The sequence below is a fragment of the Syngnathus leptorhynchus genome, chromosome 18, assembly GCF_054491065.1.
Source record: "Syngnathus leptorhynchus isolate UIUO chromosome 18, UIUO_Slep, whole genome shotgun sequence".
Taxonomy (NCBI): Eukaryota; Metazoa; Chordata; class Actinopteri; order Syngnathiformes; family Syngnathidae; genus Syngnathus; species Syngnathus leptorhynchus.
Genome location: NC_141212.1, coordinates 7414691 through 7436480, shown reverse-complemented (window position 1 = coordinate 7436480; position 21790 = coordinate 7414691). Strand labels below are relative to the sequence as shown.

Genomic DNA, 21790 nt, shown 5'->3' with positions numbered 1-21790 from the left:
GACTCACATCACACACAATCGCGGTCGCCTTGCGGGTGAGACGGGAGGTGTAAATGTCCTTCAGGGAGGGGAGTGAAGCCCCAATGATCTTACTAGCTGTCTTCACTATGCGCTGCAGGGCCTTCATGTTGTATTCAGTGCAGCCACCACCCCACACAGCGATACAACTGGAGAGGACGCTCTCAATGGTGCCACGGTAGAATGTGGCCATGATGGCAGGAGGAGCACTTGCTCACCTGAGTTTCCGCAGAAAGTACAGGCGGCGCTGAGCTCTCTTCGCCAGCGACGCAGCGTTGGTGGTCCAGGGAGAGGTCCTCACTGATGTGCACCCCCAGGAATCTGGTGCTGCTCACTCTCTCCACCACAGCACTGTCGATGGTCAGCGGCAGGTGTTGGGTGTGACCCTTCCGGAAGTCAACAACAATCTCCTTGGTCTTGCTGACACTCAGCAGGAGGTTGTTGTCCCTGCACCACGTGGCCAGAAGGTCGATCTCCGACCTGTATTGAGTCTCGTCGCCCCTGGTGATGAGACCCGCCACAGTCGCGTCGTCAGCATATTTCAGCACGCGGTTGCTGCTGTAGGTCGCTGCTGTAGCTGCGAAAAGATACAGCAGCGAGAACATGCAAAAAGAATCACACTGCTCTTACGCAATGACTGTTGGAAGGCCACCCAACTATCAATTTAAAAACAAATCCCATGTGACCCGTCTTTTACTTGGACACACTACCGTAGTAACGAGGAGTGCAACTATTTAAGCATGTGAACAGGGGTGTGTAGACACTTTTTATATCCACTGTACATTAAAAACAATGCAAACAATGATTGGTAGCTATTTACACGCTCAGGATAAAAGTTTTGTTTTTATATTTTATTGCCATGACTGCTTCTGAAAAAGTAGATATGGTCATCAACACCCACAAACCATTTCCTTTGCTTTAGCCTCAATGTGTTTGTTTAAACGTACATTTCCAGTGAGGGCACGCAGAAAAAACAACACCGACCTGGCTTATGGCTGACACGAAGCAGACGCCTTCTAAGCCGAGCATCCTGGGAGCGATCCATGTTTGGCGTGTGCTCTGATGCTTTGCTCGTGTGTGTGTGTGTGTGTGTGTGTGTGTGTGTGTGTGTGTGTCACACACAGGGCATGTGATGCGTCAGTGCAGTAGTGTTGGAGTAGTAGTGCCTGTAGTTTGTGCATGCTGTATGCTGCTTCTGCTTGCCACTTTTCTGCTTTCAGCTACCGCCACCGGCTAGCCCTCTGTTTCCGGGGGTGAAAAGAGGAGCCGAGTGCGTAAGCCTCCTCCGCCGGTACATAGCCTCTCCATTGCCAAGACTTGCACACGCCTCCTCGTGGCCACACACGGTAACTGGCACCTTGCGGTCCCAGGCTAAGTTGTGCAGGATCTCGGAGCAGCAGTGGGCCCCAGAGATGTGGCATGTTGGCCCACCGGTGTGTGGACACGCCCTACTGCCCATCAGCCACTGTCCCTGCTGTGGGTAAACAGCCCCAGCTTTGGGTAAATAGTGAAGACCTCAACGGCGGACCAGGCGGAGGATGATGGCTGACCTAAGGGGAGGCGTCACAACGGCTGGGAAGGCGGATGAAGGCTACAGCAGAAAAGGGTCACCAGTCGTCTTGGTCTCCTTGCCACTGGATTCTGACCCCAATCTGTCAAGGACAGTGTGGTGACTGTCTGTGCACCAGTCTCCCCACGTTAAACAAAGTCACGCACAGGCGTCTTTTTCAGGGAATCCATTTTACATCCCAGATTAAAGTCCTGTGGCGACCAGTGAGTGGCAACGGGGGCAGGATTGTGAAGTCTGGAAGCCCCTAGTCACAAGCTGGCACATCAGGCGGTGGATGTTAGATGATCGTTGGGCTCTTGGACCGAGGCAGAAAGAGCTCTTGGGTAGCTGCATCCACGACTGAGTAGCCCTTTTTAGGATCCACTCTGCTCACCCCTGACGGGGAAGGGGCTAGAAAAGGTGCCCTAAACAAAGCCTGCCTCAAACTTCCCGACTGGATTACCGCGTTCAGAGGGATCACCAATATGCGGTCAAAAACACAGAAACATGAATTTTGGAGCATGGAATGTGCGCACACTAATGGACAGTGTAACCAGAGACAGGCCGGAGAGGAGAACTGCCATCATTGCCATGGAACTGAGAAGATGCCGGATTGACATAGCTGCTCTTTCAGAAACCCGATGTGCAGAGGAAGGTCATCTGAAGGAAGAAAAGGGTGGATACACTTTCTTCTGGAAAGGAAAGGCCACAGATGAGCCTAGGATCCATGGGGTTGGCTTTGCCATCAAGAACCAACTGATCAGTCATCTCTCTGAACTCCCGGTGGGAATCAGTGAGCGCCTGATGACCCTCCGTCTGGTGCTGGCTAACAACCAGACGGCAACAGTTCTTAGTGCTTATGCACCTACCCTCGTTTCCGATGAGGAAGAAAAAGAGGCCTTCTATGCCTGTCTGGATGAGGTATTGTCAAAAATCCCCAAGGAGGACAAGATTATTATATTGGGAGATTTCAATGCCAGAGTGGGCCGTGACCACCACCTCTGGAAGGGCACCATTGGAAAGGAAGGCATTGGAAACATCAACTCCAACGGGGTTTTGCTTCTTAGCAAATGTGCTCAATACGACCTTACCATCACCAATACCATCTTTCGCCAGAAGAACAAACTCAAGGGCATGGAGACATCCTTGCTCTAAACAATGGCATCTTATTGACTATGTCATTGTCAGAGCCAGGGATCAGCGCGACGTGAGCATCACAAAAGCCATGATAGATTCAGAGGCCTGCTGGACAGATCACCGCCTGATACGATCCACAATGTCCATCAGACTCAAGAGGAAGAGGAGACTGCAAAAGAAGTTGAGCCGGCCGAGACTAAATCTTGAGACCCTGAACAAAACTTCCGCCCTGCAGCTGTTTCAGACCTCTCTTGGAGAAAGCCTCAATCAGGAATACCCTGACGACATTGAAGAACACTGGAGCCTGCTCAAGTCTTCCATCCTTGATACCTGCAGTGCCACTCTCCGGCACAAGTCCAGAAAGCATCAGGACTGGTTTGATGAGAATGACACAGAGATAGAACAGCTCATCTCCAAGAAAAGGGAAGCCTTTCGTGTCTGGAAAAAAGGACATCACCTGCAAAGCAAAGAGACAGGCTCACTCCAGAGCTAAGGCTGACGTCCAGAGCCGGGTCAGACAGATTAAAAACACCTGGTGGACTGAAAGGGCACTGGAAATCCAGAGTTTGGCAGACTCTGGTGACACCAGAGGCTTTTTCAGCGCTACTAAGGCTGTCTACGGGCCAAGCCATCGCGGCCAAAACCCCCTACGCTCTAAAGACGGGCAGGAGCTGTTGAAGGGCAATGAGTCCATAAACAACCGGTGGAGAGAGCACTTTCAGGAACTCCTCAACCGTGACAGCACAATTCAGTCAGATCTTCTCAGTCATATCCCTCAGAGTCCCATCAGGGAAGACATGGGTGAACCTCTCACATTAGCAGAGGTCCAAGACGCCATCAGGAGCCTGAAGAACAACAAGGCTTCTGGGCCAGATGGGATCCCAGCCGAGGTCCTAAAGGAAGGTGGACCAGAGCTCCAGCGCCACCTCCATTCCCTCTTTTTGAAGGTCTGGGAAAAAGAAGTACTCCCCTCGGAGCACAGGGACGCTCTGATAGTGCCCATTTTCAAGAAAGGGGACAAAGCTGATTGTGGGAACTATAGGGGCATCTCGCTCCTTTCAACAGTTGGCAAAGTACTTGCTCGTGTTCTTGCCAATCGCCTACTGCCATTGTCTGAGGAAGTTCTCCCAGAATCGCAGTGCGGTTTTCGCCCATCTAGAGGCACTGCAGACATGATCTTTACGGCACGCCAACTCCAGGAGAAATGCCGTGAACATAAACAGCCTTTGTTGATGGCTTTTATAGACCTGACAAAGGCCTTTGACACGGTGGATCGCCAGGCCCTCTGGAGCATCCTTCTGAGGTATGGTTGCCCAGATAAATACGTCAGAATACTGCGTGCGATTATTACATGACGGAATGACAGCCACAGTGCTCAACAACAGCTCTTTGACTGAGCCTTTCACTGTAGAGACAGGGGTCAAACAGGGATGCATCATTGCACCCACCCTGTTCTCTATCTTCATTGCCACCATACTCCATCTCATTGACAAAGAACTACCACACGGAATCCCAATTTGGTACAGAACTGATGGCAGGCTCTTCAACCTTAACAGGTTCAAAGCCAAAACCAAGATCAGAACCACCACGGTCATGGAGCTCCAGTATGCACATGATAATGCCATTGTAGCACACTCTGCAGAAGACCTCCGGGGCATCCTGAACTCCTTTGCTAAGGCATACAGAGCCCTGGGTCTGACCGTGCACACCAAGAAGACCCAGGTGCTACATCAACCCCCACCCAACCAGCCATCTACTTTGCCCATCATAAATGTGGACAACACTGCACTTGAATATGTCCACCACTTCCCCTACCTCGGCAGCCTTCTCTCCTCCAAGGCGGGCATTGACTCTGAGGTCAACCATCGCCTGAGCTATGCCAGTGGAGCGTATGCCAGACTCCGGAAAAGAGTCTTTGAAGACAGAGACCTCCGGGTTGACACCAAGCTCCTGGTTTACAAAGCTGTGGTTCTCCCCACCTTACTTTATGGGGCAGAATCATGGACAACCTACAGCAGGCACCTAAGAGCTCTTGAGCAACACCACCAGAGAACCTTGAGGAAAATACTCAGGATCAAATGGGAGGACAGACGCACAAACATCAGCATTCTGGAGGAAACCAGGATACCGAGCATCACCACCTTAATAATGCAGCACCAACTCCGATGGACAGGACATCTCATCCGCATGGCTGACACCCGCCTCCCCAAACAGAAGTTATACTCCCAGCTGGAGAGAGGTCCGCGAGCCCCGGGTGGGCAAAAGAAACGTTTCAAGGACAACCTCAAGACCAATCTCAAGAAATTCCAAATAACATCTCAGGACTGGGAACGCATCGCCTTGAACAGGAACCTCTGGAGGGCAGCGGTGCAAGAAGGTGCAGCACATCACGAAAAGGAACTCCGCCGTGTCGCAGAAACCAAACGACAACTCCGTAAGGAAAGACAAAAACTGGCTCCAGCACACCCACAACCCATCACCACTTTCTCCTGCCCATACTGCACAAAAATATGTGGATCCCGGATCGGGCTCTACGCCCACCTGCGGACCCACAAGTAGACAACCCTGAGAAGAAGACTGTCATACTCGTCTCGAGTGACCGCCGATGATGATGATGATGATGATGATGCTTTGCTCGTAAGACAATAATATGACGTGGACTTTAGGAAGCACTACGCATACAAATGGCCTATACAGCACGTTGAGTCCATCACTTAAGTGATTGTAAGGACAATATACGGAAGCATGCATTACATTCAGGCATCTGACGTGACTACAGTGGCCTTTTCCTCCTTATCAATGAATTTGATCTGTCAATGCTGTGGCGTCTGGCCCAGCCGTTGTGTTTTTTAAGGCTTTTGCCTCACACGTCCGCCTCCCCCCCTCCCCCCGGCATGCGTTGAAAGCTTAAGAGGCAAATGTTGTTGTCCTGCATATCGTAGCACTCCGGTGAAGGAAGGAAGCCCCACGCCCGTCACGTTCTGCTCTCATCAGAGGCGCATTTAAACGGTTCCTCGCCGCTAACATGGTCGATGATGGCGAAGAGCCAGTGGCACCTGCTGCCCTGTGAGGCAAATTTAAAATTAATTTTTATCAAGTAGTCTGCTGCACTGAGTCTCACTGTTTTTAAATTGAGTGAACTGTCTTTTTTTTTTTTTTTTTTTTTTTTTTGCTCCCCCTCCCAACCCGACATCCTGTTTCTGATTCAGAGATTGATAACACACCAGACTAAATGAACATGTCTTCTGTCTGGACACACTAATGGTCAGAACAGATTTGCATCTGCCTTCCTAACTATTTTTTCTCTCCCCAAAAATTTTACTTTTTTTCGGAACACGCAAGACAAAGAGGACGCACAATATTGCAAGAAGGACAAAATGATGCCATGAGGCATCCTTTGGCCTTCGTACCAACAGTTCGAGCTCACTGCTGAAGGCGATAACGGCATTATCATGCTCCGCTTCAGGGGAGGACATCCGTTATCACTGGACACATTGGCAGAGGAAAGGCTCACCCCTTATCTCCATTTGGAACTCCACCCCCTTCAGGTGGTCCCCCTCATGGGGACGCAATACAAGTACGTTTTACTTTTCCTTCACTACAAGTGCCAGTGTAAAGTAAATCTTTCAACTTTGAGTGTTTATTTTAAGTTAAAGCAGCTTTTTGCCTCAGCTCATTTCAGCAATAGGAAATCTAAAATGCTCAAGTTCATTCATGAGGAAAATGAAAACACGTTCGGCCATAAGTAGTGTTGTTAAATCATGAGTCACCTTTCCACTTGGTGTTTGGATAGTTCACTTCTAAATGATGTTTATTCTCCAGCGCTTTGCTTGGGACTCTTGAAGCAGTGTTTGTTGTTGCTATGGCAACCGGGAACGCTCCATGTGGATGGGTTCTTAGTCAGGAGACCTCTTGTGTTTTAATAGATATTTAAATGTTAATAAAGGTACAAACTTGCAGGAGGCGGGGCACCGAAAGGTAACGTCGGTGTTGCAACCATACTTCTTCTGCTCAGGACAGTCGCTGTACTTGTCAGCATACAGGCAAGGGTTGGCTAGAGGGGGGCAAAATGACATTTTTATTTTTTTGATAGCGACTTTGGCTAAAGTTTGTCCTCATAGGCGTAGAGGCAGTCAGCACAGGTGGGGCCGAATTTGTAGGGGTGAGCAAGACGGTATTTTCCGCCACTAAAATAGGCCACAATGTCAAACCTTTGTTACATAAATCTCCAGAAATACACTGAAGCTGCTCTTTAATGAGTTCAATCCATTTTATGACTATTCTTCTTCTCATTATTATTCTCATTATTATTCTCATTATTATTATTATTGTTGTTATTATTCTTATTATTATACTCTTTTATTAATCCAATCCATTTTATGACTATTCTTCTCAATATTATTATTATTATTATTATTATTATAATTATTAACATCATAACAGTATTATAATTGCCAACTAATCAAATGTATGTTTTTATGTTTTACAAATTTACTGTGGGGCAATAGTGGCAGACATAGAAGTACTTGTAGATGGAGTTCGGACAGTAGGCCATAGCACAGCCAATCTGGCTGGCAAGGTGCCAAATAATCTGGGGGGGGGGGGGTATTATGAAGTGCCTCATAGCAATAACTCCCCATCATAATGAGAATGACACGTTCATTTGTACCTTTGTGTAATCTGTAATTGTTCCTCCGTTAAACGAGCCCACTCCATAGCGCCAGTTCTTCACTCGGTCAGCCCACAACTGGATGACGTTGCTCCAGCTGTTTTTAAACGTGGACAAGTGAATGTTCTCATCGCAGCTGCTAGCTGAAGCCAAAAAACAAACAAATTATTCTTTTTGATGATGATCTTTTACAACCAGATTGAGACATTGCTGCTCTCAACAGATTTCGGATTATGTGGTGATGGGAAAAAATATAGCTTGTTCAGTCAGTCATGGTGATTTTATGATCTGGCTAGTTTTCTGTTTCCATCGTTTCCTGCAGGGCACCATGGGAAGGCTTTCCTTGGACGGCGTATGTGGTGGCTGGCTAATCATCAATTTACTGCTGATCTCGCTTTGACTGTGGTGGCTGTGCGTCTTTTGACAGACGTTGGCCCACTTGTGAGCGTTGGCTGCGGCTTCCGTGTTCCAACTCTGGAGACGAGAAACACTGTGAGTTTGGATTGTGGGCCTTTTTTTCCAGTATGGATGCTATCAAAAAAATAAACATGTCATTTTGCCCCCCTCTATGGATGCCGTCGTTTACCATTTTCAGCATGTTGCTAGCGGAAGGATTGATGTTTCTCCTTACGCTGTTATGCTTGTTTAAAATCTCATTTTGTTCCGAGGATGACATCAGGAGAGTTCCTAAAGTCAAGCACTGTTAAAAGGCGTTCAGTGTGTCTGAAGATGCTCGGAATAGACGTGAGACTCACCTTGCTTCAGGTAGGTCGATCAGAAATGTGAGAGCTAGAGTTGTGCCGTTAAATACATAACATGCATCTGACATTGTTGACGTTTGAGTTTTTATTGTACTTACAGGCACAGTCTCCGCATCCTTTTCCAAGGGCAACGCAGAGGCCACAGAGGAAGGTGAAAAGGAAGGCATTCATTGGTAAATTCTCGACCGACACCCACTTATCGATTTACACACACACACACACACACACACACACACACACACACACACACACACACACACACACACACACACACACACACACACACACACTCTCTCACTCACTCAAGGTCATCTCATGGAGTTTTTCCCATGAGATGATCTTGACTTGAGCCATATCTGTTTATGTAATCATAAAAAATATAGTAAAAATATCCATCCATTTTCTGTACCGCCTTATCCCCATGGGGTGTCGCGGCGTGCTGGGGCCTATCCCAGCAGTCATCGGGCAGTAGGTGGGGGACAACACTCTGAACCGGTTGCTAGCCAATCGCAGGGCACACTGAGATGAACAACCATCCACACTAACACCTAGGGGCAATTTGGAGTGCTCAATCAGCCTACCAAGCATGTATTTGGGATGTCGGAGGAAACTGGAATGCCTGGAGAAAACCCATGCAGGAACATGCAAACTCCACACAGGGAGGGTCGGAGGTGGAATCGAACCGGCACCCTCCTAACTGTGAGGCAGATGTGCTTAATATAATAATACTTATATAAAAATAAACAACTGCTAAACCTCAGTTTAAAATGATCTTCCCTTATTTAGCTTGGTCAATTCGGGGTTATCATACCAGAATTGTCTTTCTTTTGTGGAATGTATAAAAAAATAAGGCAAGGTTAGGGTTAGACACATCAATGACTTCACATGTATGTTGCAAGACTTTTTAAATTATTTTTATTCAATGCAACATTTCAGACGGAAACTTTTAGATAATCTGAGACGTGCACTTGCAGGAGGCGGGGCACCAAGAGGCAACGTTGCTGTTCTGGCAACCATGCTGCTTCTTCAGATCAGGACAGTTGCTGTACTTGTCAGTGTACTGACACGGGTTGGCTAGAGGGGGATGATACCGTGAAGTGTTATGGCAATGGAAAGAACTGCAGGGCAAGTAGACATTTTCTGTTGTTGTTTTTTTACAGCGAGAACTCGGGCTACTTACTGCAGAGGTTACTCTCACAAGCGTTTGGACAGTCAGCACACGTGGGGCCAGATTTGTAAGGGCGAGCAAGCTGGTAATTTCCGCTAAAATAGTGCACGTCAAACATTTTTTGCACAAGGACTCCCACTCACTGACTGCAAACCTGAATGTGTGTTCATATGGATTAGAGGTGTTTTATGTACTTACGGTGGGCAGTAGTGGCAGACGTAGAAATATTTGTAGCGGGAGTTGGGACAGTAGGCCATCGCACAACCAATCTGATTGGAGCGGTACCAAACAATCTGGAGATGTAGGATTAGATTAGAAATAGAAATGCAACCAAAATAAATAAATATATTTCATTTTAATTTAACAAAATATATAGAATTTGAAAAAGCTTTTTTTTTTTATAAAGGGAACAACAGTTCAAGATTAATGGCCCTCTCTATTTATTATTGGTTGTTTACATTTTTCTTCGACTGTTCTCCCAAGGTTGCTAAATGATTTTCCTTTTTTCTTAGGGGAAAGGCACTGCTGGGAATTAAACCCAAGAATTCCTGTTTACCAGTCAAGCATCTTAACTGACTAAGTCACAGCATAATAGTTCTGAGCATGTCAGTCCTCAATGTACCTGTGTGAAATGTCCAACAACTCGCCCGTTAACAGAACCCACTCCATAGCGCCAGTCCTTCACTTCATCATACCACGACTGGATGGCGTTGCTCCAGCTGTTTTTGTGGCTGGACATGTACAAGTTCTCACCACAGCCGCTAGCTGCAACACAGAAACAAGAAAAATGCCAAAATGGCCATTTGCTATTCAGATTTCTCCATTTCACACCCCCAAAAAACTAAACCGCTATATTATTTAATATAGATTACATATTTCTCAAGCTCCCACTTTTTTTCTTAATAAATGACCGCAAACATGCAAGCTCTGCACATGATGTGCATGCTTGCTAATAAACAACTTACTACTGATCTCCCTGTAGCTGTCTGGGCTATGCTTCATGGAACAGGTGTTAGCCCAATTCTGAGCATTGGTTGCGGCTTCTCTGTTCCAACTCTGTGGAGGTGAGACAAGTACACTTGTATGGCCCTATTGCGCTATGGATGATCAATGCCTTTGGCCTTTACCATTTTTAGCATGTTGCTCGCAGTAGGGTTGACGTTTCTCCTCAGGGTGTTATGTTTATTCACGATCTCATTCTGTTCGGAGGATGAGGTCAGGACGGTTCCTAAAGTCAGGTGGTGTTAAACGTTTATCTCGTGTGGCTGGAAAAGACTTTACTAGGAATTGTTATAGGAATAAATAGACTCACCTACCTTCAGAATGATCGGATTCGATAAAAAATGTGAGAGGAAGAGTTGAGCGTTAAATGCACAAAATGCATCTGATATTGTTGACATATGATTGTACTTACAGGCACCGGCTCCGCATCCTCCTCCAAGCTGGCTGAGACTTGAAGGGCAACGCAGAGGCCCGAGGCGCACAGGAAGGTAAAAAGGAAGGCATTCATTGCTAAATTCTGGACAGACACCCTCTTAGGGCCAATTTATATACGCTGAGGCCATTCTGCCACGTGAGCTTAAACACACGCACACTCACTCATTCAAGGTCATCTCATGGAGTTTTTCCTGCCGTGTAGCACCTGTGAGATGACCCTGATGGTTTGAGCCATCTCTGTTTATATAATAATAAAAAATATACTAATAATTATATAATGGTAAAAACTGCTAGTCCTGTTTAATTTGATCTTCCCTTATTTAGTTTGGTCATTATATTTCTTTCCTCCCGAAAAGCACAACAATTAGCAAGTCAATTCGGGGTTATCATTCCAGAATTGTCTTTCTTGTGTTGAATGGAAAAAAAGATATATAAAATTATATACAATTACATATATATTTTTTTTTAAAGACAAGGTTAAAGCATCGTCTGTATTTTCACTTGAGGCAGCACTTGGTCACCATGTGAACTTCCCCAAACATTCTCGTATGTCATGCTTGTCATATACCGTTTTGGCCCGAATATAAGACGATGTTTTTTGCATTGAAATAAGATTGAAAAAGTGGGGGTCGTCTTCTATTCGGGGTCTAGACATTATACCCATTTTCACTTCTGCGCAGCAGTAAGTTAAAGGTTGCTGAGTATGTTGCTGTGATCGTGTGCGTCTTTGACACAAAGTGAGTATATACATTTCATTGTTACTACTGTTCACTGTTGTGCGGTTTGTCTGATCGCTGTCTGCTTCGTGTGCGCGCCGTTTGATTGATAGCTCCGGCGCGCTCATAATCATCTGAGTATGTTGCTGTGATCGTGTGCGTTTTTAACACAAAGTGAGTATATACATTTCATGATTACTACTGTCCACTGTTGTGCCGTTTGTCTGATCGCGGTTTGCTTCGTGTGCGCGCCGTTTGATTGACAGCTACGGCGTGGTCCTTTAAATTTGCCTCGCATCGTACGAGTAGCCGTTACGCATCGGCACGGCGAATAACAGTCGCCAGCAAATGTATTTTTTTTGGTCTCGATCGATGACTTATGTTTGGTGTGTTGCCGAGAGTATTTCAGTTATAGTTATTTATTGCCAATAATTCAGTAAAGCAATCAAAACTGAACCACGTCTTCCCTCCTGTTCTCACCGACACCCGGGGGCGAAAAGAGAATCACCATCCGAGTCAAACCCCTTTTATAGCTCAGTGGCCTAGTGGTAGAGTGTCCGCTCTGACAGGTTGTGCGTTCACACCCCGGCCGGGTCATACCAAAGACTATAAAAATGGGACCCATTGCCTCCCTGCTTGGCACTCAGCATTAAGGGTTGGAATTGGGGGGTTAGATCACCAAATGATTCCTGAGCGTGGCACCTCTGCTGCTCACTGCTCCCCTCTCCCCTAGGGGATGAATCAAAATCACATGGGGATGGGTTAAATGCAGAGGATAAATTTCACCACACCCATGTGATGTGTGTGTGACGATGTTCACTGAAACTTCATTCAATCCTCAGGCTCCCCCAACAATAGCGGTAGCAGTTTGCATTATTTTATTGCAATGTTTTTCCTTATTCAGATTTTTTTCAAGACTTCAGTTAGACTTCACCTTGATGGTTAATGCAGTTATTGCAATTTTGTTGTGTTATCATAGTAGATTGGTTTTTTTACATTTCAAAACCCAGAAGCCATTCATTTACAAATGTGACTGCACTTTAGTTTACATATTTAAATGTTCAGATATTAAGATGTGATAGACAGTTTTTGCATGATTTGAATGTGGCAAAATAACATGATTTTTCTCTCGAATATGCTATTATAATCACTTGTTTCAGATGTCATTATTTTCTGTATACAAATTAAATGTGGTGTTCAAAAAGTCTTTTTTCAAACTTGAGTCTCGAAAAAGAGTGGGTCGTCTTATAATCAGGGTCATTTTATATTCGGGCCAATACGGTAATAATGGTGTCAGCTAACGCTAATCTCTGCGTCATGCATCCTAACAGTTGGCTCCTGACAATAAGTCACGTTTTAGTATTGCCCTGGCAACAGGAAATTATTGAGTTAGTTTTATGTACTTATGGTGGGCAGTAGTGGCAGACGTAGAAATACTTGTAGTGGGAGTTGGATGACATCGCACAGCCAATCTGATTGGAGCGATACCAAACAATCTGGAGAGGTATTATTATATTAGATTAAAAATAGAAATGCATACAAAATAAAATTATTTTATTCTATTCATAAAAATATATTTCATTTAAACAAAATATGTAGATTTTGAAAATGCATTTTTATGTAAACAGTTAACCTTTAATGGTCAACTGTATTTATTATTGGTTGTTTACATTTTTCTTCAACTGTTCTCCTAAGGTTGCTAAATAACTCTGAGTTTTTTTTTAGGGGTAAAGGCACCTTAACCGACTAAGTCACAGCATCATAGTTCTGAGCATGTCAGTCCTCAATGTACCTGTGTGAAATGTCCAACAACTTGTCTGTTACCAGAACCCACTCCGTAGCGCCAGTTCTTCACTTTGTCATACCATGACTGGATGGCTTTGCTTCAGCTGTTTTTGTTGCTGGATATGTATGTACAAGTTCTCACCAGTCATGACCTGCAACACAGAAACAAGAAAAATGCCAAAATGGCCATCAAGTGCCCACTTTTTTTTCTAAATAAATGACTGCAAACATGCATCAAGGGCATCTCATGGAATTTTTCCTGCTGTGTTGCACCTGTAAAATGATCTTGATTTGAGCCGTGGCTCTGTTTATATAATCCAGCAGTGCTTAGAATAACTGACAAACACTGACTTCCAAATTGCCTCAACTGCTAAAACCAAATTTTGTTAAGTATTCCACTAAAAAAAAATGTATGCGCAATTTTAAACAGCACCAATGTAGTTTGTTGTTTTTTTTAATTCACATTTCAAAGTCAAAAGTCAAAGTCCGCTTTATTGTCAATTCCTTCACATGCCAGGCACACAAAGAGATCGAAATTACGTTTCCCACCGTCCCACGGTGACTATTTCTATTGCAACTTTGAACTATCCTACATATTTGGTGAAGTTATTCAGGAACCCCTCCTAGAAATTTCCCCTTGGATTTCCGGTGCTGTATTTTCACCTGCCCCCTGAAAATCACCTGGATCATGAGCCAAAAAAGGCAGGTAGGGCTTCCTTCATCTATTGTTCTCCAAAGCAGGATGTCCTTCATCAAGTGGAGCGAAGCTTCGGTTCTGTTTCCTCATCCATGATGTTCCTGTTAAGTGATGTTGGTCTCACATGGATTAAAATGAATGACCATAGGAAGGCTTTTTTCTCCAACAGAATAAAAGTGTTTTATTAAATGACCATTTATAGTAAGGCTTTAAAAAGAATACCATGTACCGTATTGGGCCGAATATAAGATGAGGTTTTTTTGCATTGAAATAAGACTGAAAAAGTGGGTGTCGTCTTATATTCGGGGTCTAGACAGTATACCCATTTTCACTTGTGCGCAGCAGTTAGTTAAAGGTTGCTGGTATTGACTATGTTGCTGTGATCGTGTGCGCCTTTGACACAAAGTGAGTATATACATTTTATGGTTATTACTGTCCACTGTTGTGCCGGACAACATCCCGGGTCGAGCGCGGAAGGACTGCGCTGAGGAGCTGATGGATGTCTTCACGGACATCTTTAACATTTCCCTGCAGCAGGCCATCGTCCCGTCATGTTTCAAGGCTGCCACCATCATAGCTCTGCCGAAAAATTCTGCTCCTTCCTGCTTCAATGACTACCGCCCTGTGGCACTGACACCCATCGTCATGAAGTGCTTTGAGCGGCTTGTCATGGCGCACGTCAGATCTGTTCTTCCCCCCACCATAGACCCCGTCCAATTTGCGTACCGAGCCAATCGGTCCTCTGAGGATGCCGTCTGCTCTGCCCTCCACTCTGCCCTCACCCACCTGGAGAACAGAGACTTGTATGTGAGATTGCTGTTTGTGGACTTCAGTTCTGCGTTCAACACCATTGTTCCACAGCGTCTTATCTGCAAACTCGACAAGCTGGGCCTCAGTACCTACCTTTGCAACTGGCTCTGTCAGAGGCCTCAGGTAGTGCGTGTTGGCGACAATGTCTCCGGCAGCATCACGCTGAGCACGGGGGCCCCTCAAGGCTGCGTGTGTGCTCAGTCCACTGCTCTTCACCCTGCTGACGCATGACTGCACTGCTACCTGGTGGAGAGAGTGAGCAGCGCCAGATTCCTGGGGGTGCACATCAGTGAGGACCTCTCCTGGACCACCAATGCTGCGTCGCTGGCGAAGAAAGCTCAGCGCCGCCTAGACTTTCTGCGGAAACTCAGGCGAGCAAATGCGCCTCCTGCCGTCATGACCACATTCTACCGTGGCACCATTGGGAGCATCCTCTCCAGTTGTATCGCTGTGTGGGGTGGTGGCTGCACTGAATACAACACGAAGGCTCTGCAGCACATAGTAAGATCATTGGGGCTTCACTCCCCTCCCTGAAGGACATTTACACCTCCCGTCTCACCCGCAAGGCGACTGCAATTGCGTGTGATGTGAGTCACCCCGCTCACTCTTTGTTTGATCTTCTGCTCTCTGGGAGGAAGTACAGATGCCTGCGCTCCCGCACCACCAAACTCACCAACAGCTTCATACTCCAAGTTGTCACATTCCTTAATTCTCTCCCCCCTCCACCCTAGGCTGCATAACGTCCTGTTCTTTTGCGCTAGATTCTGGCTGTCTGCACGCTTGCTCCATTTTGCTCCTCTTATTTGTCTATTTATTTATTTATTGTTTATTTATTGTGTGATTTGCTTATTACTTATTCATCGCTCTTGTCTATTCATTTTTACTCTTTGTGCTATTTGCTTGTATGTGTTGTGTAATTGTCTAGTCACCGTGGGACGGTGGGAAACGTAAGTAATTTTGATCTCTTTGTGTGTCTTAAACGTGAAGAAATAGACATTAAAGCAGACTTTGACTTTTTGACTTTGTTTGTCCAATCGCGGTTTTCTTTGTATGCATGCCGTTTGATTGACACCTCCGGCGCGCTCATAATCGACTGAGTATGTTGCTCTGATCGTGTGTGTCTTTGAAACAAAGTGAGTACAGTGATCCCTCGCTACTTCGCGTTTCGTTTATTGTGGCTTCACTTCATCGCGGATTTTTTTTTCCAAATTAAACAAAACATTTAAAAGGGAAAAAAAAAACTTCTGAATTGAGGAAACGTGTCTAACCTTTAGGACAATGTAGTATTGCTCCAAATGTTTGTTTACATTCCTTTAGAAGTCCGTTTTCGCGTGTTAGCGCTATTGCGAATTAGCGTCTTTCCCCTAACTCGTTAGCCTGCCCAGTACTTCTTGTTGGTGACTAAAGGAATATAAGAGTTTGATCTTAAAGTAGTTCATTAGACATCTTGTGCATGAGAGTATGAAACTGTAAAGTGCTGAGTGTGTGACGGTGGAGACAAAACAAGATATGTGGGCAAGGATGTGCACGAATGAAATATTCCAGAACAAACAATGACGCAGGAGCAGCAAGGAGTACAAGATAACCCAGAAGCAGCAAGGAGGACAAGATACCCACAGGGCCAGCTGGTAGATAACAACTGGGGACCCTGTATGGAAAACTACAACCAGGAGGAGCGAGCAAATGATTCTGCAGAAGAAGAAAGACCAATAAGAGCAAGCTAAAGTTAAATGCAGTATACACATAGCCAATAGAATAATGACAGAATGCCTTTGTTGATGTGCCATTTGCCTATTGTGTAGTATAATTAATGGCTGGGCAACTCGGAAGTAGAGTACGTCTGCTGGTGGCAACAGAGGCGTACAGAGGTGTATTGAGAGGGACCCGAGACCCAGGTGATGTATTAGATTTGTGTGTTAGGAATAAATCCACTCGTGTGTGAAAATGCCAGCTTCCTGATACCTTTCTATTGCAGAACGAGCGCGCATATTGTTGGATGAGTGGCAGTTGGGTAAGGTCACAAATTGGAGTCAGATTAGTAACTCGCGTTCATGTTAAATTAGAAAAAATTCCAACATGACCATACTTCGCCGATTTCATTTAACGCGGGTGGTTTTTGGAACCAATTATCCGCGATAAACGGGGGATTACTGTATATACATTTCATTGTTACTACTGTCCACTGTTGTGCCATTTGTCTAATCGCGATTTGCTTTGCGTGCACACCGTTTGATTGACAGCTCAGGCGTGCTCCTTTAAGTTTGCCTCGCATCGTACGAGTGGCCGTTACGCCAGCAAATGTATTTTGTTGTCTCGATCGATGACTTATGTTTGGTGTGTTGCCGAGAGTATTTCATTATTATTTTTTTGCCAATAATTCAGCAAAGCAATCAAAACTGAACCACGTCATCCCTCCTGTGTTCTGACCAACACCCGGGGGAGAAAAGAGCATAACCATCCGAACCCCCTTATACAGTCCTCAGGCTCCCCAACAATTGCGGTAGCAGTTTGCATTATTTTATTGCAATGATTTTCCTTTTTCAGATTTGTTTCAAGACTACAGTTAGACCATTCACTTTGATGGTTAATGCCGTCATTGCAATTTTGTTGTTTTATAGATTGGTTTATTTACATTTCAAAAACCAGAAGCCATTAATTTACAAATGTGATTGCACTTTAGTTTACATATTTAAATGTTCAGATATTAAGATGTGATAGACAGTTTTTGCATGACTTGAATGAGGCAAAATAACATGATTTTTCTCTCGAATATATTGTAATAATCATTTGTTTCAGATGTAATTATTTTCTGTATAAGAATTAAATTTGGTGTTCAAAAAGTCTTTTTTCAAACTTGAGTCTTGAAAAAGAGGGGGTCGTCTTATAATCGGGGCAGTCTTATATTCGGGCCAATACGATATTTTTAAATTGAATTACCATGTATAGTAAGCAATGTGAGAATCTCTTCCGGTAATATAAAAACGTGGCAGTGGTTGTACTTATTGACTTTTCTTTTATGTTGGATGGTAGTCGAGTGGTTAATAACATTGTGTATTAAGATTGATATCCTGGTTCGAATCATTACATTAAATGTAGATCAACGTTGTATGCTCATTTGACACATAGGGAATAACCTTTTGACACAGTTCTGCATTAAATAATTTTTTTTTCTTGACGTCACCTGATGAAACCTATTCAAGGGGGAAAATTTTCAATTTTACTTTATGACTTAAAAAATAAAAAATCGGAATTTTCCAGCTAAAATGGTATAAATCTTTGCCTTGTGTTCGGAAGACCTGGGTTCAATCACCACACTATGCACCATTTAAGGCTGTGTGTGTGCACATAACTATCAATGTCGCACACTTTCAGCAGCCTCTGGACAATAGCGCCGTTTAGCCGAAGGTAAGTAGACCAAACTTTTACAACAATTCACAAATGAATGAATCAAATAAAATTTGATTCTTATGGGTTTTTATTGTGTAATTTCTGCCTACAGTTGCAAATCTTCAAATTGAGCTTAAAATAGCCAACTTCCAGTGTGTTTCTAAGTTAACGCTTTTAATGGAGTACATCTAATTGTCTAATTTCTGTCCACAGGCTTGCATCATCAACAGAAAGGCCAGAATGACTGCAAAATTATTCAAAAAAACAGAGTCCATTTGAAGGGCTGCAGACCCAAAGAAAAAAAAAAAAGGCAAATTCTTGATTTAGTGATTCTAAATCAAGAATTTGCCTTTTTTTTTTTTCTTTGGGTCTGCAGCCCTTCAAATGGACTCTGTTTTTTTAAAGAATTGCTTCGTGTGCAGGCGGCTCGGTGGGGCACTGGTTAGCACGACCGCCTCACAGTTAGGAGGGTGGAAGTTCGATTCCATCTCCGGCCCTCCCTGTGTGGAGTTTGCATGTTCTCCCTGGGCCCGCGGGAGTTTTCTCTGGGCACTCCGGTTTCCTGCCACATCCCAAAAACATGCTTGGTAGGCTGATTGAGCACTCCAAATTGTACCTAGGTGTGAGTGGGAGTGCTTCCTGAGTGCTTCCTGAGACTGCTCAACAGGTTCAACCTGCCGCGGGAGCTGCTGAAGACCTTCTACACTGCCATCATCCAGTTTGTCCTCTGCACCTCCATCACTGTCTGGTTTGGATCGGCCTCCAAACAAGACAAGCACAGACTGCAACAGACAATCAGGACTGCAGAAAAGATCATTGGAATCAACCTCCCATCTATCCAAGACTTGTACCTGTCCAGGACTAGGAAACGCGCACGCAACATCTCTACAGACCCTTCTCACCCAAGTCACAGTCTGTTTGAACTACTCCCCTCCGGACGGCGTTATAGAGCTCTGTACGCCAAAACCAGCAGACACAGAAACAGCTTCTTCCCCCAGGCTGTTGCTCTGATGAACTCACACCACTCTTAGAGTCCCAGAGTCATTGCTGAGCAATAACATCCTGCTCTCCACACCTTTTTGGATTGTCTACACTGTTTGCACTATGTGTCTTCTCTGCATCCATTGCAGCCTGGTCACCCTGGAAGTGGGACCCTCCTATCTGTGGTCTCTTCTAAAGGTTTCTCACTTCCCCTAGTCGGAGATTTGAGTTTTTCCTTGCCCTCTTGGGAGTTTAAGATCAGGGGATGGCTGAGAATATTGTCATAGTGTCATTTGTCATTTTCACATGTCCTGAGTGTTGTTAGTCACCTAAATGTTGAACAGAGACTGTGATGTAACGAAGTCAAATTCCTTGTTTGGCACACTCAAACATGGCGAATAAATTCTTCTTGAATCTTGAATCTTGAATGATTGTTCGTCTCTGTGTGCCCTGCGATTGGCTGGCGACCAGTTCAGGGTGTGTCCCCCCACTGCCTAATGACTGCTGGGATAGGCTCCAGCACGACCGCAACCCCAGTGGGGACAAGCGGTACAGATAATAGATGGATGGCTGGCTGGATGGATGGATTCTTCATGTGATGTTTGCAGGTCAACTCTTGCTAAACATGTCAACCAAATGTCACGTTACTCAGCCCAACTAGCTCGTAAGGTTGTAATTCAAAAAATAGAATGGTTAAAAATTACCGTGTCTTTCAGGCCAGCAAGCTGTGGTTGATCCGTCCGGTGCTGCCCTCCTCTCTTCACTGGTGACACACACACTTTGATACCTGTGCAAATTTATTTCAGCGTACAATACAATCATGGCAACAGACACTTTGGAGTAATCAGTACCGCAGACACACAAACATTTTGTATCACTCCAGGAGAGACAAGCACCAGCTGAGATTCAGGAAAGAGAGAAGGAGGGTAAGGAAACACCTTGCAATCAGAACACTGAACAAGTTGTATTTTACCTGCTCTCTGCTGGCGCATGTTCTTCTTGATGGTGGTGAAGTACCAGGTTCCTTCTGTATGGATCGACTGGGCTTGAACCTGTTGCAAAGACTAATGGAATGAATCAAAATACTTGACCGGTGGTTGTTCCAAATGGTGTGGCAAACGTGGAGTCATGATTAACTTTCTGTCCAACAGGTGACACAAGTGACCAAAAACTTCACATGTTTAAGTTTCAAGAACACTTGCCTGCTTTTTCTTTGCCTCTTCATGCAGCACAGCTTATAGTAGGAGTGCCATTGAGTTACTCTGCCACCAAGACTTGCCACCTGCTGGAGAAAATATGCATAAGGTCCTCAAGGCTGCCTCCATTTTCAGTGTTGAGACGTGCAAGGACACTTACAGAATCGCAACTGTTCCCGTGTGCTGTGTGCAGGTATGTCCGTCCTCGAGAATCTTTGCAACACTTCAGTGGCTCGGACAGCTGTTTGTCCTTTAAGTGCACAAATGACCAGCTCCTCCAGCAGGAGGTTCCAGTCTACATGTCACGTCTCGTCCCCAGCCGTTCTACATGTCTGTTGTCATGGTTTCTGTCTGTGCGCTCGCCCCTCCCCTCCTGTGTGCCCATGATTGGTTTGATTGTTCTCACCTGCCTCTTGTTACCTATCGTGTATATAAGTCCTGTCTGCCCCTCACTCCCCGTCGGATCATTGTAGTTGTCTGTTGTTTTGTTGTCGTGCCGTCTTCATGTCCTTTTGGTTCCTGTCGGTTTCAAGTATGTTTTGGTTAGGAAGTCATGTTAGTTTTGTGAAGTCATGTCAGGTTAATGAGTCTGTACTTTTAATTCTGCCAATAAACCTTGGTCCAAGCTGCACTTGGTTACCTTGCTCCATTCCGTTTCCACCCGTGACACTACAGTTGGAAATAAAAGTAAACTATTAAAAATTTTCCGGTGTCTATGTTCCTTCTCATTACAGGCAGAGGTGGCAACTCACGGTCCAGAAACCCTGCCACACTTTGGCTTCTTTGTGCTTCTACTTCACTGGCCAATATATGATCCAAGTAGAAACACCTGTGTTTAAAGCCAAACTGTGGCACGCTTTCCACTTTCTGGACCTTGACTTTTGCACCCTTTGATTATAGGTAGACTAATGGTGAACCTTCATGATGTTGACATTCTTGCCAAAAGCTCCAAGTCCACTTCTCTTTGTGTCGAGTCCACTACGCTGCTTTCTGGCCTCAGAGAGGAGCTCCTGCAGAAGCGCACAGTAAAACTTAACTCTATTCACAATTAGGATGAGATTGGCATCTATTCACATGTTCCTTGTCGTGCAGAAGGAGCCGCTGCAGTGCGAGTAGGTGAAGCAGGTGGTCTTGTTGCATCCTCGGAGCTTCTGTCACAAATATGCTCCTAAATGGCGTATACACATCCATATACATAAACGGCAAATGAGAGCTTGAAAATTACTCACTCAAACACGACTGGTAGTCACCACTAGACCTGCTCATTGTGTGGACGTGTACGGTAACCAAGAAAGCTCAGTTCACATGGAAGAGCCTGTGTTTCACAACAAATAGTGAAAGTGTGATAGGGTGACCAGACGTCCTCTTTTTCCTGGCCATGTCAACTGAATTGACATTATATTTAACAGTCACAAATTCACAATGATTGTCAACTGAATTGAGTCACGGTGTCTTCTTTGCCCGACATGCATGTGTTTT

At 45.0% G+C, this 21790-nt stretch overlaps 2 protein-coding genes and 1 long non-coding RNA gene across 10 annotated transcripts in view; 1 reads left to right on the top strand and 2 right to left on the bottom strand.

Moving 5' to 3' along the window:
• The window catches only part of LOC147042721 (uncharacterized), a 28146-nt gene extending 9725 nt beyond the window's left edge, over nt 1-18421 (top strand). The window contains exons 5-10 of one of the 3 annotated variants that reach the window (XR_015068991.1): nt 6171-6281; nt 7696-7725; nt 7801-7865; nt 8042-8138; nt 8235-8307; nt 10719-18421. This is a non-coding gene — a long non-coding RNA (uncharacterized LOC147042721). Of the gene's footprint in view, nt 1-6170; nt 6282-7695; nt 7866-8041; nt 8139-8234; nt 8308-10718 lie in introns of all 3 variants that reach the window. The other 2 variants (XR_015068992.1, XR_015068990.1) reach the window with 2 other exon arrangements.
• LOC147042723 (cysteine-rich venom protein kaouthin-1-like) lies at nt 543-7986 on the bottom strand. The gene is made up of 7 exons (XM_085938308.1): nt 7960-7986; nt 7757-7847; nt 7374-7516; nt 7192-7295; nt 6811-6891; nt 6659-6763; nt 543-595 (listed from the first exon to the last, which is right to left on the bottom strand). The coding sequence occupies exons 1-7, from the start codon at nt 7969-7971 to the stop codon at nt 550-552; spliced, it is 582 nt and encodes a 193-aa protein (XP_085794434.1). The 5' UTR covers nt 7972-7986; the 3' UTR covers nt 543-549.
• On the bottom strand, nt 9023-15626 carry LOC147042722 (serotriflin-like). 6 transcript variants are annotated; one of them, XM_085938303.1, is made up of 10 exons: nt 14841-15626; nt 13922-14723; nt 13248-13392; nt 10713-10754; nt 10430-10530; nt 10268-10358; nt 9925-10067; nt 9501-9595; nt 9315-9397; nt 9023-9208 (listed from the first exon to the last, which is right to left on the bottom strand). In XM_085938303.1, exons 5-10 carry the CDS (start codon nt 10439-10441, stop codon nt 9081-9083), a joined length of 552 nt encoding a protein of 183 aa, XP_085794429.1. In that variant the 5' UTR covers nt 10442-10530; nt 10713-10754; nt 13248-13392; nt 13922-14723; nt 14841-15626; the 3' UTR covers nt 9023-9080. The 6 variants fall into 6 exon arrangements, with proteins under 6 accessions (XP_085794429.1, XP_085794431.1, XP_085794427.1 ...); XM_085938305.1 differs by having other exon boundaries at nt 10717-10754; XM_085938301.1 differs by lacking the exons at nt 13248-13392; nt 13922-14723; nt 14841-15626 and having other exon boundaries at nt 10713-13023.
• Nucleotides 18422-21790: the final 3369 nt, after the last annotated feature.